At 53.5% G+C, this 27092-nt stretch overlaps 1 protein-coding gene across 2 annotated transcripts in view; it reads right to left on the bottom strand.

Annotated features, from left to right (window-relative positions):
* SLC29A3 (solute carrier family 29 member 3) overlaps positions 1-27092 on the bottom strand; it is a 44540-nt gene that overhangs the window by 5689 nt on the left and 11759 nt on the right. For both annotated transcript variants that reach the window (XR_002338422.1, XM_001925631.5), the window contains exons 3-5: positions 12967-13049; positions 4871-5097; positions 1327-1489 (exon numbers count right to left, since the gene is read on the bottom strand). Coding sequence is in view for 1 of the 2 variants with exons in the window: in XM_001925631.5 (XP_001925666.3) it covers positions 1327-1489; positions 4871-5097; positions 12967-13049 (473 nt within the window). In the remaining variant the exon portion in view is untranslated. The remainder of the gene's footprint in view (positions 1-1326; positions 1490-4870; positions 5098-12966; positions 13050-27092) is intronic.

The raw sequence follows: 27092 nt of genomic DNA, 5'->3' as shown, positions 1-27092 counted from the left end.
CCAGGTGAACAACCTGGGCATGTCTGTCCATCCCCCAAAGCCTTAGCTTCCTCATCGGTAAAATGGGAAGATATAGTAAGACCTGCACAAGGTCACCATACACCCTAAGTGAAAAAACTGGGAGTTTCCATAGTGGTGCAGTGGTTAATGAATCCAACTAGGAACCATGAGGTTGTGGGTTCGATTCCTGGTCTCGCTCAGTGGGTTAAGGATCTGGCGTTGCCGTGAGCTCTGGTGTAGGTCACAGATGTGGCTCAGATCCAGCGGTGCTGTGGCTGCAGCGTAGGCTGGGGTCTACAGCTCCTACTGCACCCCTAGCCTGGGAACCTCCTTATGCCGTGGGAATGGCCCTAGAAAAGGAAAAAAAAAGAAAAAAAGAAAAAAACTGGACTGCTTTCTTTGCTCAGTGCTACCACGCCGAGTAGGTTCTGCTGGAGTGGGCAGAGCCAGGCCCTGCTCTCCCCAGCTCTGCCCGCTGGCACACTGGCACCACAGGCCGATCGCCAGTCCTTTTTTTCTGTCTGTTTCACCACTTGAAAAATGGGGAAATAACTCTTGCCTTCCCTACATCAAGGAAGACCATGGATGTGAAAACACATTGAAAAGAATAAAATGCAAGAAAAAAAAGGTTGAGTTTTCTTTTTTTTTTTTTTTTAAGACTAGCAGGAAGCAAGAAAGGAAGAGGAGGAAGGAGAAAGGGAAAGCAAGAGAGAGACTAAGGAAAGAGGCCCTGGGAGGTGGAGAGAGGCCTCAGAGGATAGGGGTGAATGACACAGGTGTGGAGTTGGGCTCGAATCCTGATTGTGCTGCCAATGGGCCGTGGGACTCAGGCAAGTAATTCCACCTCTCTGAGCCGGGTTTCTCATGTGTGCATGGGAACAATCACGATAAGTCACAGGGCTGCACCGATGAGGAGCAGGTGGGTGAGCTTTGAAGGAGAGGCGTCCCAAGAGGCTGGCAGCATGCAAAGAAGGAGGGGAGGGTGCTTTGCCAGGGAAGTTGCCCGTCCCCCTTATCCTTCCTCAGCTCCCTCTGTGGCCACCTGCCCTCCCTCACAGAATGCTCGAGGACTCCAGCTGTTTCTCACATTCCTCGGCTCAGCTGATTTATGGAGCAACTACTCTGAGCTGGGCACAGTCCGAGGCACGGGATCCAGCCAACAACGAAACCCACACAACTTCTGCCCTGCCGGAGGGAAGGGTCACGCTCCAGCAGGGAGACCTACTCAGGGGCTAGAAGAACGCAGGGGGCTGGCATAAAGCCATAGGCACGAGGGAAAGAAGGATGCTGGAGGGAGGGAGGGAGGGATGGAGCTCGGGGCCTCACCTGGCGTAGTCCAACCTCGGCAGCAGCAGGTAGAGCCCGATGCAGAGCGCCAGGAAGACGTCCGCCGTCAGGAAGAAGGCCAGGGCGCTGTCCGTCACGTCGCTGGACGCCGCCAGGTCCACCAGTGAGGCCACGGCACTGATGGTGCCCCCCATGGCTCCTCCTGTGGAGAGCGCGGGACCCCACGGAGCCGGTCAGGGCAGGTCCATCCTCCCTGCTCTCAGGCCCGGCCTCTCTCTGCTCGGGCTTATCAGAACCAAAATCAGTCCTTGATGCTGAGGAAAATGCTGCAGTTCTCATGGTATCCCGAGGCCTTGGCAGACACGGACCCATCCTGCAGCCGTGGGCACTCTGGCTCTACCAGGGTCTCCCCAGCCTGGCTGCTCCCAAGGAGGCAGATGGCCTCCAAGGCTTCACCTGCTTCTCGGTCTGGCCTCCGACCCTTGACACTTGACCCTCTGTCTTTATTGCCCTTTGGATGGGCTCAGAATCTTTAGGGTCAGAGGTCGGCCATCTCAGAGAGCTCCTCTCCCTGCCCTGGGCCCCCATCACCCACCAACCGCACTGGGCAAGAGGCTGAGGCGTGTCTAAGCACAGGCTCTCCGGCGGAGGAGGCAAAGAAATGAAAGTTTGCATGGCGATTAAGGGCACAGACTCTAGAATCAAAACATCTGAGTCCTCTCCTGGCTCTACCACTTCTAGCTGTGTGACCTTCAGCAAGTCACTTAACCTCTCTGTGCCTTGACTTCCCCATCTGTAAAATGGGGGGGGGTAAAACCCACCTCTAAGGGCTGTTACGAAGATTAAAAGGATCATTACGTGTAAAGCAGAACTGTGCCTGGCACTGAGAAGCGCCATATAAACCCTCCCAGATTCCCAATTAGGTGTCTGGCTATCTCTGTCCTTCCTACATCAAAGCAGCAACAACAGGGTAAACCCTTTGCCAAGAGGGTGCCAACTTCTGAGAAGCTGTAATCCCCACCTGGGTGTTTTGTAAGAACTGGAGTTAAACTCAGGAAGACATTCCCCGGCTGCCCTGAGGAAGAGATCTTAACATCACTGCCTCTTGATTTTCCTCTCTCTTCCCAACTTGTAGAGAATTTACAATATTATCATCAACAACAAACCAGGCCTCCGGGAGCTCATCCTTCATGACTCCCTACTTTATCTCATCAGTTATGGAAATACATGCAAATGAAGGGCTTAAAAAAAATACCAGTACCAAACAAATGAATTTTGTCCTCAGATGCCAACACACACAGGACTCACAGATGGGCTCCTCTGGACAGAAAACAACGAGGGGCTGGTGAGGGGCACTGGGGTTCTGGGAGATTGGGACACCTCGCACCTGCCAGGGTGACTGGCACCCACTGGGTGCTGCACATAGGGAGGACAATGCCTTACGGCCCAGGGTGATGAATACTGAAGTGTGATGTGAGATTTCTCCACTTTTTCAAAATGGACTTTCTTAAAATTTCATAGGAGAGTCTCCTCTGGAAGGCCAGACGATCTTAAGGGCCCCTTGCCAACGCAAACACTGTGTTTGGTCACCAGTTCCTGGAGAGACAGCCAGCAAGAATATTATATATGCTCCAGCAGGATGGAGGGAGATGAGGGGACAAGGGCTGAGAACAAGGTGACAAGGGATTAAATCCAGTGTTTGGCGGCCACTTCCCCCAGCCTAGGCATGCCCTTGCTGAAGCACTGCCGAGGGCATGTTGATTGTGCTCAGGAAACTTAGCAATGGGTCCACTCTTATTTTATTTTATGCCCGTGGGTTTCTCCCAGGATACAGCCAGAAGCCCAATCTTATATCAAAAAATGGCAAACAGGTTTGAGCTTACATCTGAACTCTGATCTGTTCACAGGGACTGTCTCCAGTGCTGTGCTGAGAAGGATTTAGAAGCTTAGGAGAAAAGATCCAGATCAATTAGTGATGCCTGGCAGCAGCATGGGCATGGGGAGGGGACACACACCTCTGCCATCCCCGTCACACACATACTACTTGGCATTATCCGTGAATGGGCACAGAGCAAATTCCTTTTTTTTTTTTTTTTTTTTTTTGGCTTTTGTCTTTTTAAGGGCCGCACCCATGGCATACGGAAGTTTGCAGGCTAGGGGTCTAATCGGAGCTACAGCTGCCAGCCTACACCACAGCCACAGCCACACCATCTCTGAGCCACGTCTAAGACCTACACCACAGGTCATGGCAACACCGGATCCTTAACCCACTGAGCGAGGCCAGGGATCGAACCCGCAAACTCATGGTTCCTAATTGGATTCATTTCCGCTGTGCCATGACGGGAGCTTCCAGAGCAAATTCTTTGCAAAATTCTTCTCAAGTGGGCAAATGCTTATAGCCCCCCTTCATGCAACACTAACATGCAGAAATACTGAACAGAGCAGCTGAGCCCCCCATCTTGCCTGAAGGGATGGTGGTCTCCTGGGAAAGCACAGATTCTTCCTGACCCAGGTCTTTTTACCTTGTTGAGACATCTGGGCAAGGGGACAGAACTGCTAAGGTCTGGACAACAGGCTTGGGTTAGCATCGAAATTTCAGTTTAAGGGGTCAGCTCAAGTCACATCAGCAATGCCTGCACCCCCCCCCCCCCATAAAATGCCAACGTTCAAGGTAACAGAGGAGTTTATTACTAGGCCATCAGCTCCTAGGAGGCTGAGTCTTGCTCAGCTTTGAGTCCCCAGCACATAGTAGATCTGCTATAAAATTAGAGGGGAAGAAAAGACAGAAGGGAGGAAAGGAGAAAAGAAAGGAGAAAAGGTAAGGGAAAGGTAAAATAAGGAGAAGGGAAGGGGAGAGAAGGAGGTGGGGGAGAAGGAAGGTGGGAAAGAATGAAACATCGGTTCAGGAAACGCTCTTGGAAGGCAGACTGTATTTTCCAAAAGTAGCCTGAACTATGTCTCCCCTCCCACCTGCTCTTCTTACAGTATGATTTTCGTACTCACCCACTGAGATATGTAGATCTGTTTTCTCCCCTTGAATTCAAGTGGGTTTAGGGCTAGAGTGGGAGTGAGTCTACATGTCTTTCATGGCTAAGTCGTCAAAGGAAGTAACGCTTCTGCCTGGGTCTCTTGGGATGCTTGCTCTTGTGACTCAGACACCATGCCATGGGGAAGCCCAAGCAGCCCTGGTGAGGTGCAGGTGGAGAGGAACGCTGGCCCCAGCCCCAACCCTGACTGAGCTTCCAGCCAAGAGCCAGCACCAACATGCTGGCCGGGTAAGAACACCATCTGGAAAGTGGATCCTCTAGGCCCAAGTGAGCTAACCTGGCTGATGCCATGTGGGGCAGAGGAGAGCTGCCCCCGCCAGCTCCTACCCAAAATGCAGATTTGTGAACAAAAGAAATAACTGTCATTGTTCTAAGCCACTAAGGTTCGGGGTGCTTTGTAACACAATAATAGAGCACGGAAATACATTTAACACTCATTTCCTTTTCCAGAAGGGTTACCACATGCTCACCTCTGGCTCCTTCGAATGACCCCCAGGGGGACTGACCTGGTCAGCAGTCTGGACCCCAGCTCTCACCTGATATCAGCGCCTGGGAATTCCTCATGGGGAAGGAGCCAGTCATGCCGAAGACGCTGCTACTGAAGATGGTGGAGGTGCCGCTGAGGATGGCCATGCAGATGATGGTGAGGGCAAAGAAGCTGCGGGTCCAGGAGGAGGTGTCCACCTTCACCAGCACCGTCATCATCACGAAGATGGACAGCATGACAGTCAGCGAGGCCAGCACGCGGACACGAAGCGGAACCCTACGGTGAGGATGCCAGAGGCAGTTAGAGACCCCCTCAGGCATCATGCTGGGCAGGGGGGTTGGTGACCACTCCGAAGGGAAGCAGGTGTGCTCAGTGGCTGGGACTGATCGTGCACGCTGCCGTCAGGAGGCCTGGGTCTGAATCCTGCCTTCCCCACCAGGCTGTGTGCCCTCGGATAAATGACTCAATCATTCTGGTTTCAGCTTCTGCATCTGTACAACAGAAGGAAGACTCGATCTCCCTGGAGGGGTGATTGTGAGGGTCTCTGCGGAGGGGTGTGTGGAGCCAGGGAGCGGTGCCTGGCTCAGGGCAAGTGATCTCAGACGCTGTTTCCCATCTTGCTGTGAGGTTCAAGGATAGGACATGAGAGCCCTTGGGGCAGGACCCCTGCTCCTCCTGCCACAGCACTGAGCTCCCCCTGGCTTTGTGTAGTGTTTGAACAGAATAACCACCCACTGGGCTTCTTTCCCCCAAAACATAGCACGAGACGTGAGGGGAGAAAGGAAGAAAATCGTCGTCTTCGTCATCACAGCGAACACTGAGACAGCGCTTCATTTGGTTGTGTCGTGGGTTTTATTGTTTTTTGTTTTTTAAAATTTTATTGAGTATAGTTGACTTACGACGACGCTGTATTAGCTTCAGGTGTTCAGCAAAGTGAATCAGTCATACATATAAATTTATCCATTTTTTCCCCTAGAGGTTATTATAAAGTATCGAGTAGATTTTCTTGTGCTGCACAATACGTTCTCGCTAATCATCTGTTTTATACAATAGTGTGCATGTTATTCCCAATCTCCCAATTCCTCCCTCCCCCACAACGGTTTCACCTACGGTAACTGCTCAGATGGGTGTTGAAATCTGTGACTTTGTTTCTGTTTTATAAATAAGTTTTTTGTATCTTTTTTTTATTAGATGCCACGTATAAGTGATATTATATACGAGCCATTCATTTGTGCTAGGTACCCTGCTAAGTGTTTTCTAAATGCTAGCTCGTTGAATTCTCACATCAGCTCTAACAAATAGGGATTCTTCCCTCTCCTACATATGCAGATAAGGAAACCGAGGTCAGAGAGGCTAAGGAACGTGTTCAAGGTCACACAGCTGTAAACCCAGGAAGTCTGCTCCCACCTGTGCTCTCAGAGTGACACTCTACTGCCTCCCTGGGGGTGAAGGAAATATGGGTGGTCCAGAACCGGTGGCCAGGGCAGAAGGGTGCTCCTGTGATGGTCTAGGTTGTCATGGGCAGCAGCTGATGCCAAACTAGAGCCAGCTCCCCACTCCTAAATGTCAGCCATGCACCCCTCCCAGCCCCAAACCTGCCCAGACACCACCCTGTGGGGAGAAGCAGGGAAGCTAGGCTTCACTGAAAAACTGCACATTTTCATTCCAAGGACAGAGAACATCGTCTAAAGAGGCTGTTTAAATCATCAGATTAAACTAAGCTTTAAACCGGATTGGATGTTTAGTTAATTTTCCTGCTAAGCAGTGGGTGAGGGCTGGGCAAAAAGCCAGATTAGTTATACACACAGTTCTTTTGGATAAAAAAAGAAAGACATGAAAGGTAGGGAAAAAAACACATGTACATAAATAGGTGTGAAAGATGATCCTGAAAAGCAAGAAAGGGTTTTTCTGAGTGCTTTTGTGGCCCCAGGCTAATTTGAGTTTCCTTCCAGTCCTTGGCTGAAGGGAGAGCAGGTGCTGCCTCAGCTTTGTCAGGGGCAGAAAGAAGGGAAGAGCTAGTTAGTTCAATGTTGTGGCCTGAGGCCCTGGGCTGCTGGATGAGGACCTAGGTCTGCTGCCCCCAGCCCATGGCCGTCTTCTAACTCGCATGTCCCCTCTGGTGAGTTTACAGCATAGATGCAGGGGCCAACTTCTGTGTGTTGGATGCCCTGGGACACAGGACAGATGAGGGACAGGCATTTTGATCCTGTGTGCAAAGTGCTCCATCAGCAGGGTCAAAGGGCATCCTGGATACATCCAAGGGGCACAAAATCCACCTTGGGCACATCATAGTTTTTTGGAAGTGATACCATGCTGCGGTATGAGGGGTGTCTGGCTGTGAGCGCATGCCTTGTGAGAGAGAGTGGAGCACGTTTGAGGAATTAAAATGGACTCTGGCTGCAGGTGAGATTGAGATCAGAGGTTGCTGGGCAGACACGGAGCCCCACCTTAGAGGTCCTTGTCCACCTGGTAAGTGCCAGGACTTGATCCTCAAACTGGGGCATGGAGTGGGCGTGTAGTCTTTGTCTGCCAGCATCCTCCCACCCCAAGCACCCCTTCCTCCATGTCAAGTTGTCCGGTGGAGGGGGCCGGTCATAGCGTCTATACCAACCCATCTGCAAATGAGGGCATGTGATCAGAGTGTCCCATACCCTGCCCCTCCACCACTGGATTAAGCATCAGCATGTGAGCTAATTGGAGCTGCTGGTCACCCTGTGGCCAGCTGTACGGGAAGAGGCCACATGCGGGATGAAGCCAAGCAGACATACACAGAGCCCAGGGACATCGGATAAGAAGGAGAGCCCTGCTGGAGTTCCCATAGTGGCACAGTGGAAAAGAATCTAAGAATCATGAGGTTTTGGGTTCGATTCCTGGCCTCGCTCAGTGGGTTAAGGATCCAGTGTTGCCATGACCTGTGGTGTAGGTCGCAGACGCGGCTCAGATCTGGTGTGGATGTGGCTGTGGCTGTGGTGTAGGCTGGCAGCTGTAGCTCCGATTAGACCCCTAGCCTGGGAACCTCTACATGCTGCGGGAGTGACCCTAAAAAGCGGGGAAAAAAAAGAAGAAGAAGAGCCCTGTGGATACTGGCCATCCCCTAGATCCAGCAGTGGAGGCAGACCCGACTTTCATTTTCCAGGGAAAGAATGAGAAAATCCTTTTTGTGTCTCTCTGGTTTGTTACCAAGAGTGCCAACCAACACAAAGGGTCTCCAGTTGGAGAGAGCATGGCCTTGAAACTCCACCTCTGTGCCAGGGGTGTCCTGCCCATGTACCCTACCCCCCTCCCAGGAAGCAGGGAGTGACACAGTGCCAGGCAATGAACACCTCCCAAGAGCAGCCTTCAGCCAACGCTGGGGAAGTGGGCGGCTAAATACCCCAGCTCCCTTCCCCTCGGGTGTGTGCTCCACCCTGGCTCCAGAGCTCAGGACGGGTCAAGTTTGGTCACCCTGTGGGAGCTGGCTTGATAAGGCATCCTTTACCGGCTGCCATCCCTTCCTGGCCTCCCCACTCTCTGATCTTGGCCTCCCAAATAAACTACTTGCACTCGAACCCTTGTTGCGGGGTCTATTTCGGAGACACACCACATCAAGACACAGCTTCCTAGGGTTGGCAGGAGCCTGGGCAGGAGCTGGGAGGCAGCCGGATGGATGGAGCACCTTGACCTAAGAGGCCCAGCGTACCTACTGTACCTGCACACCAGGTGCCCTGAAGGATGGTGGTCAGAACTTACCTCTGATGCTTGGGGTGATCCTACATATTCAGCCCTGTCACACAGTACCCCCTACTCTCTCCCAGCAGCTGAAGCCCCCCATCCACTCCAAAGATAAGAGCTACAGGGGGGAGTTCCCCCTGTAGCTCAGTGGGTAACGAAGCCAACTAGTATCCATGAGGATGCAGGTTCTGTCCCTGGCCTCCCTCAGTGGGTTAAGGATCCGGCATTGCCCCAAGGTGCGGCGTAGGTCACAGAAGCAGCATGGATCTGGCATTGCCGTGGCTGTGGTGTAGGCTGGCAGCTGCTGATCAGATTCGACCCCTAGCCTGGGAACCTCCATGTGCCGTGGGTATGTCCCCCCCCCGCCCCCTGCAAATAAATAAATAAATAAATAAATAAATAAATAAATAAATAAAGAGCTCCAGGGCATAGAGCCTGAATCTGGAGACAAAGCCCTGCCGACTCTGCCACCAATTCACTGTGTGACCCCAGGTATATGTTATTCAGCCTTTCTGGCCTTCAGTTTCCTCATCTTAAAAAAAGAAGAGGTGGGACAAGATAACATCAGGTCCCTTCCAGTTTATGATTCTAAATCTGAAAAAATTCAAGTGGAAAGAGAAGCTGGGGACAAATGCCCCAACATTTTAGCAGTTCCCTGAGACAAGAAGGAGGCAGAGAACAGACTAGGAGCCATAAGAAGCATTGCAGGGACAGGTTCTGTCTGGTTATCACCCCCAGGGCTGGCACAGGGCCCGGCAGGCACCTGGTAAACATTTGCTGGACACACAGATTGACACGTGAGAGGTACGAGCTGGGTGCTAGACCTCAGCCTCCCTTGCACTCTCTGCCTCTTGACCCCACAGCACGGCAGGGAGACAGCTGGCAACATCAGCAGCCATCCAGCCAGCCTTGGGAGCAACCTCTTCCCCCAGCCATCTCCCCACAGACACAGTCCACCCCAGGAATGCTGCCGGCATCACAGAAGCTCCCCTGTGCTGGTGACAACAAGGCAAGTAGTGGCTTGAATGGGAACGTTGCTTTGGAGACAGCTGGGGGACTTGGTACCCAGGCAGCCCCATGGCGGGGAGATGAGGGCAGAGTGGGAGCTGAGGAGTGAACACCAAATGCCTTACAGAAGCGAGGTGGTTCCCAGCTCTGCCTCTGCTCCCCCATAAGGTCCCTCACCTGCACAGGTCTCCTCACTTGCTAATTACCTGCTGCAGAACCCATTCTCAGCTGGAGCTTCCGTGCACAGGCCTCCAGGCCCTTGGGGATCTTGCCTGGGGCTATTTTCAACGCTCATAAAGCTTTATGAAATGTGCCCTGTGCACGCTGGCCCCACATCCACTAATGGGGGCTGCTGCCTTACTCTCTGCTTCTTCCACCCAGGGCAGGGACAGTGCAGGGGCTGGTGACACTGCTGGGATCTTAGGCAAAGTCTGGACAAGTGCTGCCCTGGGGTTGGTGGTTCTGCTCTGGGACAGAGGATGGCCGAGGTGACAGCTCCAGCCCTGGGACCCTGACGTGAGATTCTTGGAGAAAGCTGCCAGCTGTACCCAGGCTGCCAGCCTCCCCCTCACCCCTTACTCATGAGGACTCAGGACCTCAGGGGACTGATTTCTCCATAAGTCTCCAAAATGTAAATCCTCCTCATAAGTATTTATGATGCTACAGATTTAACATAATAAAACACTTGCCGATTATGGATGAGCCAGTTAGAGAAAACCAGGGTTCTCCAGGAGGGGAGAAAAGGAGACATTTCAATTTCGCACATTAGATAAAAAACAGCTTAGCCCCAAACCATCTTCTCACAGTCCAAAGACAGAGGCTGGGAGCATTTCCCAGACCGCCCTCATCCCTCTCCTGGAGCCGTGCAAGGGCAGGCTGTGGGGGGAGGGCTGGACCCTTCTGGAACACTGAGCCGTCAAAGCCAGCTCCCAGCCATCCTCAGGAGGGCAGCTGCCCAGACGGGCCACAGTCCCCACTGCAGACAGACCCAAACCCGCTCAACCACCTCCTTCCCTGCAGTGGCCTGAAGCCAGAGACAGGTGGGCTGCCACTTGCAGGGTCTGAGGTGTGGGTCTGGCTGCAGGGAGGGGGTCGGGCAAAGCTGGAGAACTAGGAGGCAGGTGGCCCAGAGGTTCCAAGCACAGATGTGTGTGGTGTGTAGGGGGTGGAGGGTCCCAGTTCCAATCCTGACACCTGGCACCACCCTCTTAATGGCCAAGTAAACTCTGTCAGCCTGTTTGGCCATCTATAACCCAGGGGAAGAAGCATGCCACTCTAGGCCATCGCCAGGATTAAAGAAGAGAACTCCTCCAAGGGCCGTCTGAGTGTAACTGCCATGATTAGAGATTATTCACCCAGGCCTGGAGGCTGGGCCTTCCCTGCCACTGCGGACCCCCACCCCCCACTGGCTTCTGCCCCCCTGGACCTCACGACCACAGAGAGGGCAGTGCCAGGGAAGACACCAGCTCAGGCTGCCCTTTCCTGGCCCTGTGGTCCTGGGTCCATTTCCTGACCCCCCCACTTTGGACAGAGGATCAGGCGAGGGCCCTGGAATGGAGAGAGGGCAGGGAGACCCTTAGAGGCCAGCAGAGCTGAGGGCCCTCATCCTGGTTCATTCCTCACCTCCTCTTTGGTGGGGTCTCCGGAGGCTGCTGTCCTGCTGGGACACTGACAGTAGCCCTGTGAGCCTGGGGCAGGCTAGGGGCCAGCTGGCTTTCAGCCTCGGGGCCGTCTGAGGCCATGCTCCCTCTCACTTGTCCAGCACTCTAGTTTTAAGAGGCGGGCAAATTCTTTGACATTCCTTCCTTTGTCCTTTTTTTTTTTTTGTATTTTCTAGGACCAGACCTGTGGCACATGGAAGTTCCCAGGCTAGGGGTCAAATCAGAGCTACAGCTCCCAGCCTGTACCACAGCCACAGCAATGCCGGATCCTTAACCCACAGAGTGAGGCCAGGGATGGAACCTGCAACCTCATGGTTCCTAGTCAGATTCGTCAACTACTGAGCCACGACGGGAACTCCAACATTCCTTCCTTTGAAAGGTGGGGTACTAGAGTTCCCATTGTGGAGCAGCAGAAACGAATCCGACTAGGAACATGGGGTTGTGGGTTCGATCCCTGGCCTTGCTCGGTGGGTTAAAGATCTGGTGTTGCCGTGAGCTGTGGTATAGGTCGCAGATGCGGCTCGGATCTGGCGTTGCTATGGCTCTGGCTTTTCATGACATGAAAAGTCCTACTGCCCGAGGACAACCTACAGGAGACCAAAGGGAGGGACAGAGACAGACATAGAGAGAGATAGAAAGAGAGACAGAGAGACAGGGAGAGAGGTGCCCCTCAGAGGCCTGGCAGCTCTGGCCCCAGCTGTCTGCAGTCACAGGAGAGAGGGCCAGCCAGAGCTGCCAGCTGAGCCTGCTGACTCCCAGAACCAAGCAAGGTACCACTTACTATTATTGTTTTAAGCAACTATGCTTTGGGATCACTTTTATGCAACAGCAGGTACTTGGAATAACCCCACAACATGTTTGGAAGGACTGGTCTATTTGGGTGGAGTACACATGAGGCATATGTGCTGCTCTCTCTTCTCCTGGACTCAGAGCAGACATCACTAATCAATCACAGCACACTCCCTGAGGCTGGACCTGTCTTAGAAACTTATTCAACCAGAGATCCAGGCAGTTACTACTAACTGAACAGAGGTGGGTAAAATAGGTTTGCCACCAGTGACCTAAGGTCTCAGTGGGCCGCGCCCAACAGCAGCCCAGGTTTCTGAACCTTAATGTAGCCACAGTTATCACCTAGAGGTGGCTTATGGGAAATGCAGGCAAAGCAGCACAGGCTGTTACCCCTGTAAATCTAAATGGAAAAAGAATGGTGCCAGTCATGCAATGGGATTGAAGGGCCAAGGGCTGTCTTCTAAATCATTCCTTCCTCCACAGTGCATCCAGATGGGGGATCTTTCCCAGCCCTTCATGAATGCAGTGTCAAAAGTCGCCCACTGACTCCCTTGTGAGTGGTCGACACATGAGCTGCTGTTACCAGCTTGGCACCTAGCATCAGGTGACCCATTCCCACACAGTGAGAGCTGGGGTGGTGGGGTGCTCTTAGCTTCCACCTGCTCTGGGAAAGGCCAGCCTCCACAAGCCTTGTGGCCCCGGCAGATGCTGAGAGTCAAGCTCCTCTGAGAGAAAAAGGAAGACCCCTCTGGCTGCTGACACCAGGCGACAGCGTGTGGCTCCCTGACTGGGCATCTGTGAGCAGGGCCCCAGGTAACTGATCTAACTCTCAGTCTTCAGGGAAGACTCTGAGCTGCCTGCCTGCTTTGGTGGCCACATTTAAGCCAGCAGCAGAGAAGCAGCTGTGGACCACAGGGCAGTGGATAAGGCTGGAGGTGAAGGTCAGGGTCCTGGGCGAGGGGGGAAAGTGGCCTACCTGTTGACAAGCAGGAAGTTGACCACGAGGCACAGTATGGAGGGCACGGTGGAGGCCACAGCCAGGTAGCTCTCAAAGTAGTTCTGCAAGCACAGAAGTGAGGAGGCTGCTGAGGTCACTTGGGGTGGAGGGGAGCAGAGACAGGGCCCCTCCTGGTGGGGCTTCTCCCGACTGACTTCAGATACCCACGGGTGATGGGTAAGTCTACCCTGAGACAGCATGGTCTCGCCCCATCTCTGACCCTAGATCACTCACTCAGTCACTCAACAAACAGACAGCAGCATAAGCTGTGCTAAGTGCTGGAAACATAAGGAAGGCCAGGATAATGTCCCTGCCCCAATACGCTACAGCCCATGCTCGCACCCATCCTACCTGTCCCACCCATGAATGAGGCAATGGAGACAGAATGCGATGTATGGTTACAAAGAGAATTTTTGCCCTATCAGTTGTCTTAGCCCATTGCCAAATTTCAGAGTTATCCAGATGGGCTTTGTTATGGCTCATCCACATTCTCTGGTTCTTGCAACCAAGGGAGAAGTCTTAGAAATACACTGGGCTCTGCAGGGGAACTGTTCCGACTCTGGATTTGCTCCCTCAACAGAGCTGCTACCCAAGGTCAAAGCCATTTTGAGAAGTGGCTCCTAGACTGGGCAAGACAAGGAAAAGGGTATTTTCCTGGAAGTAACTCAAGGTTATCACAGATAAGGAGTGCAGGAGACCACAGACTAGGCCAAGAATTCCTGATTATAGTGTGCTGGAACTTACAGCCGAAGAAGCTGTGTGGCAACTGTATGCATTTTTTTTTAAAACCCAGGGAACTGTCCACTCATTGGTACGGATTTTATTGAGTCTATCTTATCCCTCAATATACCCGTTGTACAAAAAGAACAAACAAAAAACAAACAAAAAAAGAAAACACTGGAAAGGGCTGACCTATCTTGGCTTTGGTCCTTATATGTCAAACCCACCCCAAGTTGGTAATGACGATGGGCTCTAAGCCATGAAAACAGCTCACATGTTTAAGCACTTACTGTGTCCAAGTACGCGGGTTTTACATGAATGATATTTTTTACCCTAAAAAATAAAAAAAAAGCTGTGAGTATTCTACTCTGGAAAGCTAACAAAATGGAACTTAACTGGGGAAATATTTTGCGTACAAAGGTGCCAAGTGCAAAGAACAATGTGTGCAAAGATCTTGCCAATGTGCAAAAAGCTCCGGCAGTTGTAGGGATCTCCATGGAGTATGAGACACGCTTCTTCTTCGCTGTTAAGAACGGGGTGTCCCACTGAGAGTGCAAGTTAGAGTGTGAAGGTTTTTTAACATCTCAAAACACCACAGGAAGAGGTGTGTGTGTGGGGGGGCTTTGTGCCAAAGGAGAGGTAGGAGCAGTGATTTCTAAGGAAGTTCGGGATAGGGGAGTGGGATGAGGGGGCTGGGTCCTGGAGAGAATGCGAATGACTATGGCTTTGGGGGAAAAAAGATCCCAGAGGAGGTGTGATTTGCCACAGATCTCAAAGCGGGGGTGGGGTGACATCTTTTCTTTCTGGGAGAGTATGATTGCAATGAGGAAGCCAAGAAAGAGAGATGGCACATGGGCTGAAGCACAGACCATTCCACGGTCCCTTTTGAAGCCTGCACACTGCTTTGTGGCCTTTGAAATCCGTACCCTGACTAAGGCTGTGGTGGCCTTGCAATTAAAATGATAATCACAGCTAGTGCGGGTCCGTCAACCATGAGCCTTAGAAACAGCCATCCTCCTTTGAGGTGCCACCTCATTGTTCCTGCCCTGATGGGCTCAGCAGAGCCTGGACTGGTCTGAAGCACTCAGTCAATTATGTCTCGACACAGTGGCCGGGCTTACGTGAAGCCAGGGGGGCGCTGAGCGGGCATGGTAAGAGGCCTCGGGGAAGAGATGGCAGCAGGTGAAGGCCAGGACTGCCCCGAACCTGACCTCCTGACGACAGCCTTCCTTCAGCAGCTGTCCACTCTGTGGCAAGTCTATAAACAGCCATGGCATGAGATGCAGAACCTCTGTCTTTGTTTTTTTCCAGCAGGCTCAGGTTCCCTGAACATTTTGGGGAATGGGGATTTTCCAGGTAACTGAAGGTTCTGGTGTGTTGACATTTCAGCAAAAAATGTTTCTTTTGAAATACTGACAAGTGGATAAGTCTAGGACCTCCTTTCTGTTGACTGAGCCCATGTCTCTGCTTTCCAAAGAGCATGCCAGGGGTAGGGGAGGGGTGGAGAATGGACTTGACCCTGGGCCATCTTCCTAGTAATTCAGATCAGGGAGTTGCAGATGGTGACATAAGTGGACTCAGCACATCCCTTAAAACTTTTTTTTAAAATTATAATTCCCAGAGTTCCCGTCGTGGCATAGCAGAAACGAATCCGACTAGGAACCATGAGATTGTGGGTTCGATCCCTGGCCTTGCTCAGTGGGTTAAGGATCTGGCGTTGCCGTGAGCTGTGGTGTAGGTGGCAGATGCAGCTCAGATCTGGCGTTGCTGTGGCTGTGGTGTAGGCCGGCAGCTGTAGCTCCGCTTGGATTCCTAGCCTGGGACCCTCCAAATGCTGCGGGTGTGGCCCTAAAAAGACAAAAGAAAAAAAAAACTGTAATTCCTGATGCAAACATGTGGTAGTTTTTATTTGCTGCTTTTGCCTGCAAGTAGAGTTCTAGCAAAAGGAGGTGTGGTGGGCAGGCTCTTAGAGGGGCCCCCCTGATGCCAGCTCCGTGTTCACGTCCTTGTAGGATCCCCTCTGCTGAATGCGGGTGGGACCTGCCTGGACTTGCTTTTAACCAAGAGAACACGATGAAGGCCACAGGTATACCTGGTGATGTGGATGGGACTATGTTGCATGAGATGGTGGCACTCATCTTGCTGGACTCTTTCCCTCCCTTGATGACTCAGAGGAGGCAGGCGGCCAGGCTGAGGAACCCCACAAGGCAAGGACTGCAGATGACCCCTAGTCGCTGAGAGTGGCTTCTGGCCGACACCCAACCAAAAACAGAAGCTCTCAGTTCTACAACTGCAATGAACTGAGTTCTGCCAATAACTCAAGTAAGCCTGGAAGTAATGCTTCTAGAGTCGAACCTCCAGGGACTCTGAGCCAAGGACTGGGCTAGGCTGTGCCCAGACCCTTGCCCTACAGATACTGTGAGATAATAACCGCATGTTGTTTTAAGCCACTGTGTTTGTCATAGTATGTTATGCAGCAACAGATTCCTAATTGAGGGTTTGGGATGGATAGCTGGGTTCCCACTCTGCAGGGTTTTTCTGAATATCACAGTTTTCCTATTGGAATTTAAATTCAGTTCCTTGCTAAAAGCAGAAACAACTATGATTTCATTCACCTTCTTGCCACACGTGAAGACCAACGTGCCTGCCCACTAGGAGAGTGAAGGTCATGCTAACGGACCACATAAGCTAGCCTGAGCCTTTCCTCTCCAAATCCTTTACTGAAATTAGGATCGTTTTTTTGCAAGAACTGCTAGAAACCGGATTTCATTTACGTGCCACCCCAGATGTACTCAGCTCATCTGTCTCCAGGCCACTGCCTTGCTATTTGGTCCCACGTGCTCATATAGCCACTGGACTGCTGCCACCAGCAGGGGAGCCAACTGCCTAGGCAAGACCCCTGCACCTGTGCATTGCCTGGGCTGTACCCACAGAGACTCCTGCTCCCTGGGTGGCTGTAGGTGGGGCCGGGTGAACCCCATGAGGCAGGGTTCAGCCAATGAGAGGGGGGAGGTGGGAAGGAGACTAGAGACTCACTGCCTCTTGCCTTTCCTCTCCCCTGACATCTGTCCTGAAATGTGGTGGCTCCATGTGGCTTCTCTGGAGACATCCCGTGCACCTGAGCAAGCAGCTGTGTTTTGTGGCAACGCGGTGGCTGGCGCAGGAACACCACAGTCCGTGTCTGCTCTCTTCCATCCCCGTCTCACTTCCCTTTCCCTCCCTCTTGTTCCCTAGAACCGTGCTTCCCGACAGAGGATGGCATGGAAGGTGCTACCTCAGGCGCCTTTCTAAGAAACATCCAACAGGGAAGGCTCTATGTCCAGTTCTCGACCGTGCACCTGGCAGGCTTGCAGCTGCCCTCCCCTTCCTGGGTTCATGGTCTCATTTGCTTCCCCGGCCTGTGGGGGCTACCTTCTCATATTTTACTCAAGGAAAGGTGAAGACATCAGAATACTGGTTCAAACACATGGTGACGGGAACGGTAACAGCGCTGCCCCCTCCAAAGCAATCGGAAATCTCCATCCCATAGGGTGATATTATGTGAAGCAATGCTTTGGGCGAATTCATACCAGAGTTCACCTCCACTTGGGCCTCCTTCCGAGAGCTCCCTCTGAGGCTCTGTCCCTATTTATGCCACCAGCACCTGCAATGCAGCGGAGAAACATGGCCTCTGCCTCCGGAAGGGAACCCAAGGACCCTGAGGACTCTGGCTATGCAGTGGAGGAATGAGAAGACCCCCAGGGCACTGGCCCTGGGCCCCCTCATGTGACAGAAGAGGCTGGGTTTTGCACAACCCCAGGGGGCACCAGTTGTGCGGATTGTGATATGAAAGGAATTCCTCAGAATTGTGCGACATGGCAGCCCTGTTCACAAAGCTCATAGAAACCCTGTGGTCCTGGGGATCCGTTTGGGGCTGGTGTAACTGCAGGTGGGAGACCATGTGTGACTCAGGAGGAGGGCAGGGCAGGACTTTATGAGACAGGAAGCCTTCCCCCGTAGGCGGGAGACCCAGAGGTTTACAGTCCCATGGCTCTCAGCCCAGCTGGGTGGCTACTCTCCATCCCGATCAGCGTCCCTTCCTGTTGTACCTATTCCTTTGTTGACTGAAGACATGGCAAGCCCCAGCACACCCAACACCGTACTGGTGGCTTGGTGTGTAAAACAGAAAAGACAAGGGCGCCTGATCTCCCCAGGGAGCGTGTAGTCCGGTGCAATCCTACAGTTGCAGAACGATGGGTATGAGGGACGGGGAGTGGGGAGAAGGAGGGTGTACGGGGCCAGGGGCTTCCCTTGGACTGCACCCTGAAAGATGGGGGGGGTTGCCAGACAGATATGGGCAGGTGGGGGCACTGGTGAAGGGAAACGGCATTCCAAGAGGTGGGAACAGCACATGCAAAGGCAGGGAGCGATCTTTCTTTGCCACGCAGGACTCTAACCCGAGTTCATTTGTTGGAACAGACCCCCACACACACACCCCGAGGGTTTCCTCAGCATCACAGGAAGCTGCTGAGCTGAGACAGAACAACACCGTGTGGTCCATTTAATCTGGGCACTCTGGCAGAGGGGCAGGAATGCAGCCATGGCACCCACCCCTCCCCCTCGGGGTGCGAATGAGAGAGTGGCCCCCATCGGTCACGTTGTGAATTCTCCGACCCAATATGAGGCCCAGTACCGAAGAACAGAGGAGAAAACGTCTGCTCCTTGAGAGTCTAATCTAATGCCCCTGCCCCCTCACTATCTCCCCTGCACTCTGCAGTTACCTAGGGCTCAGCCTCTGGCACCAGGAACATCAAAGGTCATCTTTGGCACCTGCCGGGTCACTCAAGTACAGATGTGGAAGCCAAGCAGAGTACCAGGTGATTGACATTTGAAAAAAACTACCTACATGTGGCCTGCCCATCCTAGTCCATTTGCTCTTAGGACAGCCTATAAGAGCAAGGCTGGGATTGCTCCCATTTTCCAGATGAGAGGCCTGAGACTAACAGGTGGATGCATGGCAGAGAGATGCACACTTGGAGAGAGCTGGTGGCAAGATTTTCTGACACAGGGGTGGGATGGGAGATCGTTATCTTCACAAACCTAAGAGCCACTGGGGCTCAGGCTACCTGCCTCTGAGTCACACAAACCTAAACACATCACTGGGACTGCGGTGTGTCACCGGCGGCTCCAGCGGCCAGGTCTGGCGGCCCATATGGCTTCCCAGGTGTGAGTAGGGACCAGCCCACGGGATCAGAGGTTCCACTGGGGTGGCATCCTCCTCTGCCCCAGCCGGCACATGACAGGCCTTGATTTCCCTCCTCTCCCTGTTAACCATCTCTTCTCCTTGAACCCCATGGTCCACTCCCTTGGGCATTTCTTCAGGTCTGTGGGTCTGAGTAGTGTTAAAAAAGGGGGAAAAAAAAAAAAAGATTAAGAGAAAAGCTCACACCACTGTCAGCCACCGAAATGGATGGACACGGTCTACTGATAAGCACAGATCGTGTGAAGGAGGACATTAGAGCTGGGAAGCACTGGGCAGGCTTCCAGCTTCTCTCCTCGGGGTGTAAACCGCAGCAGGACACCCCAGGACGGGTGGGGGCGGGGATCAAAACCCAGACAGTGGACAGAAGCTGGCGGTGGTGGGAGGGGGGCACCCCCCGGTGTCTTTGACCCCCAGGGAGCAGGTTGGGGTGGGGGGCCCTCTGGCCAGGGTACAGGAATCCATCCACTTGTGAAGAAGATGAGGAAACGCATTTTCATCTGTGACGCTCGGGCCCAGCCTGTGAACACCAGGGGGCGGGAGAGACGCTCTTCAAACACAATCTAAAAACCCACCAGAGCCAGCTGGCCAGATGTGAGGCCCATTTTACGACGGAGAACATTGCCTCTCTCCACCACGCTGAGAGGCGCCGCGCCAAGCATCTCTTCTGGAAGATTTTAATTCTGGGCTTAGAGTCCAGGTAAAGAGGTTTCTTCGTGCAGGGAGGCCCCCAAAATGAGCCCGTTTATCTCTGGCAGGCCCTGGGTAAGTTTCCTCTCTCCCAGTGCCATTTGGGCACTTTCAAATAAGTGCAGCAAATTAGTCACGAGTTGAGGCCGGCTAGCTCGGGGCCGGCCACCTGGCGGTTTGGAGAGGCAGCTTTGTGCGGCCCCCACCTCCAGAGCTCGGCAGCAGAGGCCGCTGGGCTCCTGCGGGGCGAGAAAAAGCGATTCAAGCCTGGGGGTGGCAGCTCAAGGCAGCAAAGCGTTACCTGGATCACAGGGGCATGAAATTAGCAGCAGCGAGCAGCCTGGAACCGAGAATAGCTTGCCATTGCAAACTTGCTGCCTTCGGACGGCCGAGAGCCAAGTTCTGATTCTGGACGTTGCAGAGGAGGCATCCAGGCTTTGGCCACAGTTGTTCCCAGGCAGGCCAAGAAGTGAGCAGAGGGCAGGTGTCCCCATAAGGGGTGCAGCTAGCGTCTGCCTGCGGGTTCCAAGGCCCCCTGTTTGGGACACTGGCCCAGGGAAAGCTAAGGGGTGTGTTGGCCTCGGGCCCGGGGAAGCAGGGAGGGCTGGCTGGGCAGGGAGGGAGGAGCAGTGCCTATTCCAGGGGTCAGACAGGGAGGGGCAACAGGGGCCCAGATCCACCAAGGTGGGGTGCGGTAGCCAGGGGCCCAAGGGCAGAACAAAGCTGGGGTCAGATTCAGGTAAGGCCCGGAAAGATGACGTAGCCACACTAAAGAAAGAAGCCCCCATCAGATCTTCGCGTGCTGCTCTAACATCAGCCGGACACTTGGCCTGGGCTTGGCCTCTCAGGCTTGGCCCCAGACTCCCCGGGGCCACTGTAAATCTTGCTCTTTAATAGCCTGGAATCCCCACCATCACCACCACCCCTAAGGCCTGCAATTTTTTTTTTTTTCAAAATTCCTTTGGAAGCTCTGCCAGAAGATAAGCATAATTCCTGAGGTTTTCTAGAATGAGCCTCCCCCTTCTCTCCCCCCAGCGTAAAGCTTTCCAGGCCAAGAGAGGCTCTTCCTCCTGCCAAAGCCGACTTCTGGAAGGCCTCCACCATGAGTCCTCAGCTTCCTTGTTTGCATCTTCTCTCTCTCCGTCACTTCTGCTTCTTCCTTCTCTTTTGCTTAGAGGCTCACTGAGGTCTCCGCTGGGCTAAGAAAAAACCCTCTTTGACTTCACTGTGTCTTGCCACCAGGCCCCTCCTGCCTTTTACTCCTAACCCCCCACAAAGGCAGTTCACGCCCTCACCTGCTCCTAGGCTGCTCTGGGGAAAGTCTCCTTCAAAGGGTCCTCTTCACAGTCCACCCATGACCCAAGGCCTGGTCTGAACCCTCAGGCTCCTGACACCACATGTCACCCACTGCAATGGGCTGAAGAGTGCCCACCAAATTCCCATTGACCCAGAACCTCAGATGTGGCCCCATTTGGAAACAGGGTCTTTGCAGGTATAAGTAGCTGAGATGAGGTCATATTGGCTCAGAGAGAGCCCTAAAGCCAAGGACAGATGTCCTTACAGGGAGAGGGATGGCAGGCACACAGGGAGGGCGTCCAGCGAACAGAGGCAGAGAGCAGAGTCGTGCTGTCCCCAGCCAAGGAAGGCCCAGGCTCACTGGGAGCCCCCAGGCCCTGGAAGAAGCAGAGCGAGATTCTTCCTAGAGTCTTCAGGGGGAGCCCGGGCCTGCTGGTCCCTTGATTTTGGTCTTCTAGCCTCCAGAACTGTGAGAATAAAATGCCTGCTGTGCTAAGCCACCGAGTTGTGGTACTTTGCTACGGGACAACCACAGGAACCCCTCACATGCTCCCTCCAGCGCTGCCCACCTGGACACACAGGCCACCCCCCACCCCCTCCTCAACAGCTCAGTAGCCCCTGCTCCCTCTGCCACCGGAGGGCCCTCATTATGTTCCTCCCTCCTGTGCTGCAACCCTGCCCCTGGAGTTCATCTCCCCTGCGGCCCCCACACCTGCATCAGTCCCCGCCTCCAGAACACTCTTCACTGCCTGCCAGCCAACCTGCCTGGGTGGCCTGCTGAGCCCAGGCTCTAAGCTCCCACATCACAGGCCTTTAAGGGAAACCCCAAGCCATCCCTGCCCCCTGAGGCCCCATGGCTCCTCCTTCCCTCGGTGTCCTCTCCTCGCTTCAGTTTCCTTGGTTTCCTTTTCACCTGCAAAATTTCTTTGGTTTCCCTTTCACCGTCACCCCAGCTCAGTGGTTTGCCAGCCCGTGTCCCTGTCATCTGTGACTCACATTCACTCCCCTGGGTCCCAACTCCCCCGACGGAGCTCCTCCCTGGGTCTGGCCTTCCCCTGCCCGCACTCCCCACCCCCAGGCCAGGCCCATTTGTCCGAGGCTTGTCTGCCTCCTTCTCCATGCAGCCTGGCCTCCTGGCCTCTCCTTGGAGCTCCTCGCGCCCTGTCCCTTTCTTTTGGTTCTTTCTCAGGACATCTTGGGGACTCTAGATTGGTTAAATAATGGGGTACGAGGGGATGAGGGAGGCTAACAGGTGGTGTCACATACCAGGCTGAAGAGGGGTGTTCATTTCAGAAGGTACTAGGGAGCTAGGGAAGCAAAACCACAGGTCGCCTGGAGGGAGGGGGTGGCATGAAGGGAGTGGAAGGAGGGGGTGGCATGGGCTGTGCACTTATCATTCATTCATTCACTCAAGAAATGTGGCAGGCAGTTGATCTTCTAGAGCTCACTCACTTCTTCAACAAGTAATGGCTGAGCACTTTCTATGTGCCCAACGAATAGGCTAGGGAGGCCAAAAAGTGGGTCAATAGCAAGTTTAAAAAAAGGGAGGGAGAGTTCTGGTCGTGGCTCAATGGTTAACGAACCCGACTAGAATCCATGAGGATGTGGGTTCGATCCCTGGCCTCGCTCAGTGGGTTAAGGATCCAGCATTGCTGTGAGCTGTGCTGTGGGTCACAGACGAGGCCTGGATCCCACATTGCTGTGGCTGTGGTGTAGGTCGGCAGCTACAGCTCCAATTTGACCCCTAGCCTGGGAACCTCCACATGCCATGGGTACAGCCCTAAAAAGACAAAAAGACAAAAAAAGGGGGGGGGTACAAGTTATAATAAATGCAATAAAAAGAAAAAACCAATTAAGGGGGTACAATAGAGCCTAGTAGGGTGATGAGGGTAGTGAGATGATAATGTGTAAATAGCGACTCAAGGACAAACTGTGTGAGGGATGAGGGGAAAAGCATCCTGGACAGAGGGAACAGCATACAGCTGGCCCCAAGGTGTGAATGAGCTTGGTGTGTTCATGAACTGAAAAACCAGGGTGATTCTGGAATCCAAGGAGTGAGGGAGAGAGTAGGGGACTGGGCTAGAGGCATTGTCAGGACCGGGGCATCCAGGCTGGGATTGGTTTGGGATGGGATTCTCAACAACTTGGTACCAGCGCACAGTCACCGAGCTCCCCATGCCCTGCTCCTCACCTATTCACTCCCTTGATGCCCATAGCAGGCGCCTCCCCACCCTTTTATTTTTAAGGGCCACACACACAGCATGTACGGCATATGGGGGTTCCCAGGCTAGGGGTCCAATCGGAGCTACAGCTGCCAGCCTACGCCAAAGCCACGGCAATGCCGGATCCTTAACCTGCTGAGCAAGGCTAGGGATCAAACCCACAACCTCACGGTTCCTAGTCGGATTCATTTCCGCTGCGCCATGACAGGAACACCCCCTTTACTGTTCTGTTGTTGTTGTTGTTTGCTGTGCTTGTGGTATGCATAAGTTTCCAGCCAAGGAATCGAACTTGCGCTGTAGCAGTGACTTAAGCCACAGCAGTGACAATGCTGGATCATAAACCACTGGGCTACCAGAGAACTCCACACGGCACCCCTTTGAGGGAAGATTCGTATTGCAGATGAGGACACTGAGGCTCAGAGAGGTCAAGCACTTGCCCAAAGTCCCACAGCGCAAAGCCAGCCCTCTGTCTGCAGAGCTAGTGCCCTTAACTGGTGCAGTGGATGGCCTCTCGATTTCGTCACCACTTCTGTAGCCTCCACGGAGAATCAGTTGTAGGGGGCGCCCTGGGAGCCAGTGCCTGGGAGGCTGAGGCCCAGGCAATGGCCGTGGAAGAGAGGATTGGAGGGATTGAGGCGTTTCCCAGGCAGAACTGATAGGACTCTCCGGCGGGCTGAATGGGGGAGTGGGAGGACAGAGGCAAATAAACGGCAACCCCTCAGGTTCAGGCTTGAGCAACTCGATTAGGCAGGGAAGGGAGTCTGCTTGGGTGCAGTCTGAGCCTGTGGCTAAAACAAGGTCCCTTCATGAGAGTCCAACTCCCTGAATTCGGGACCTCGGCATCAAATCCTGGGAGGAGGGTCTTCCCTCCCGCCAGCCCGGCACCAAAGCGCGACGAGCCCTCCACAAGCGCTTACTGATGAACTCATCGCTCTGCACTTATTTATCGAGCCCATAGCTTTTCTAGGCACAGGGGATTTAGTCCAAGTTCCCACTTTCATGAAACAGACGTTCTCGTCAAGGAGACAGTGGGCAAATGCATAAATATATAGACAATAAGGCAGTGATGAGTGTTACGAAGAGACATCAAGCCGGGCAGGCACCTCTATAACAGACCTCCACGCTAGTGGGGGGAGAAGCACCAGGGAACGGCTAGTCCTGGGGTGGGCAAACAACTACCCCGGAGGGCCAAACCTGCCCACCTTTGTTTTTTGTAAATAGAGGAGACCAGTCACACGGGTTTGTTTCACCAGTCACACCTGTTTGTTTATGGCTTGTCTACAGTGGCTTTCATTCTGCTCCACAAGGCTGAGTGGAATAGCTGCTACAGAGATCCTGTGGCCCACAAAGCCTGAAATATTTACCATCTGGCCCTTCACAGAATATGTTTGCCAGCCTCAATCTAGTTTCTTAAAATGAGGAATCAGAGCCCTAAGTCACCCAGCAAACTTGACACGGAGTCAGAAACAACCCAGCTCTCCTGAAGCCAGGCCTTTACCCCACACAGGGTGAGCACGGAAGATGGGAACATTGCTTCTGCTGCCCCTGCCACCCCCCCACCCCAGCCTTTCGCCCAGTCCCTGGCCAGAGGTGAGCTGGCCTTGGATCTGCATGCTTTACATGCCCCCTGTGCAGCCCCGGGCTGGAACCTTAGTAGGCAGGGAGAAGCTCAGACACAGATAAAGGGCAAGGTCAGAGAAACAGGGAGCCTATGAGTCTCAGCACGATCTCTGAGGGGTGAGAGCTCATTTGGGGCCAGATCCCTGCTGATGCTTGGCCAGCGTGTCCTTCCTCTTCTGCCACCTGACCGTGTGGCCAGAGCAAGGAGGAAAAGGCCTTCCGCGGAAACTCCCTCCCTACCCTCAGCTTCTGCAGCCCCCAGACAGCTGACGACAGACGGGGGACAGGGACCAAGCCACAGGGTACGTGCATCCAGAGAAAGTAGTCTGCGGGTGCTCCAGCCACTCTCTGTAGCAGGAAACCCAAAAGAACCACCAGAAAGGGGGAATCTTGAGAAGACCCAGCTGCAGTTCCTCATCCAACACACCTTCTCCTCTACAGGGTCCATGTGGGCAGAAGCCACAAGCTGCTACAGGCCCCAGGTGTGTGCATGCAAACACACACCCATGCACACACACACACACACACCCAAGATGATGGGGCCCCAGGCCCCTGCCGCCAGCACAGACCCCTCCTAGATGATGACCCTACAAGGCAGGAGCCCAGCAAAGACTCCAGCTCAGTTCTGTTCTCTGGATGCTCGAGATGATCAATCACATTACGGAGACAATGGAGCACTTAAGGCCCAGGACATGTTCTAATTTGTCGAGGAAATCACCTCTGGATTCTAAGGACAAGTGCGGGAAGGAATAAAATCGAAGGCAGAGAGGGAGGGCGATCAATAGCTTGGGAGGGCCAGGCAGCAGGGCGCAGGCGCGGACAGGGGCCCCGAGCACGCGGGGAGAGAGAAAGAGAGAAGCTGAAAAGTCTAGGCCACCAAAGACATGACTGACTGCCTTTCGAGGCAGGCTTTTCCTCTCCCTCTGCAGGACGCAGGGAGAGCTAACGGGAGGAGAAGAAAAAGCCATCACAGATTTATTTATTGGGAATGGCATGCTGGCAGGGTCTGCACTTAGAGGTTGGACAAGGGAATTTAAAAAAAAAAAAAAATGACTCACTTTGGTTCTCATCTTTAAAAATGGTTTAGAGCAGCCATCCACACTGGCCCAAGCCACCTGGCAGCTGGAAGGCGGGACCTGTCCTCCTCTCTGGAGGCCACCCACCCATGCCCTGGAGCCCCATTCCATCCTGCCCGCCCCCAGCCCGCCCCTACTATCTCCTTTTCTGAGATGACAGGCCTCATACAAAATTCTGCCTTTCTATGTTTTCCTTGAGGGGAGGAGGGCTGTTTCACTCATTTGATACCATTCTTCGGAATTCTTTTTTTTTTTTCTTTTCTAGGGCCGCACCCATAGCATATGGAGGTTCCCAGGCTAGTGGTCCAATCAGAGCTGTAGCCGCCAGCCTACACCACAGCTCACAGCAACGCCAGATCCTTAACGCACCGAGAGAGGCCAGGAATTAAACCCCCATCCTCATGGATACTAGTCAGGTTTGTTACCACTGAGCCATGACGGGAACTCCCTGGAACTCCCCTCTTAAACAGTAGGTTGCCAAATGGAGTGCCAGTATCTTTTCCCTTTGTAGAGACCTGAATTGCATGAGGAATGGGCACCTGGGGCATCATGATCCATCTATGCCCAGAAGGGTGTACGCTTCTTAAGGAACAGCATGTGGCCCAGAGGAGACCTAAATACCTGTTCCCCTGCCAGCAGCCGAGCCAGGAGCACCAGGCAACGATGCCCAAGACTACCCCCAGGATAAGGAGCCAACAGGGTGAGGTCTGGGGATCTGGGTCTTTGCCAAGTGCCCCAGGAAATCTGAAGCAGACTCAGGCGCCCCTAGGTTCCAGCCCTACTCTTGTCTTCATCGCCCTGCGGCATCAGCAAGTCACTCTTTTACTTTCCTCCCCTGTGGGCAAAATGCACCCTCATGGCCCCGCTGTGAGGTTAGAGGCAAACGGGTGGAGCAGGGCTGTTCGAAGGACAGGTTGCAACCCACTAAAGGATATGAAATCCACTTAATGGCTCACCACCAGAATCTTACTTCATTTTCTCTTTGGCTGCCTTCTCTCCTGTTCCCAGATGATCCTCTGCATGCTTTTCTGGGACCCGTCTCCCCTGCGCCCAGCCCAGGCCCTGTCTGCCCATGGACCTCACTCAGCCGTGCTCCCTCCTCTTCCTTAGCACCCACGGCACCCTCTCCCTTGTCCATTCACAGGAGCACACAAACTGGATGCTATTTCTCCTGTATTAAAAACAAAACAAACCCACACGTCCCCTGTAACTCCAGCCTCATTCCTCCAGAGGACAAGAGTT

Source organism: Sus scrofa, chromosome 14 (genome assembly GCF_000003025.6).
Source record: "Sus scrofa isolate TJ Tabasco breed Duroc chromosome 14, Sscrofa11.1, whole genome shotgun sequence".
In the NCBI taxonomy this organism is placed as follows: Eukaryota; Metazoa; Chordata; class Mammalia; order Artiodactyla; family Suidae; genus Sus; species Sus scrofa.
Note: the sequence above shows the minus strand (reverse complement) of the source record. Positions and strands in the feature narration are given on the sequence as shown.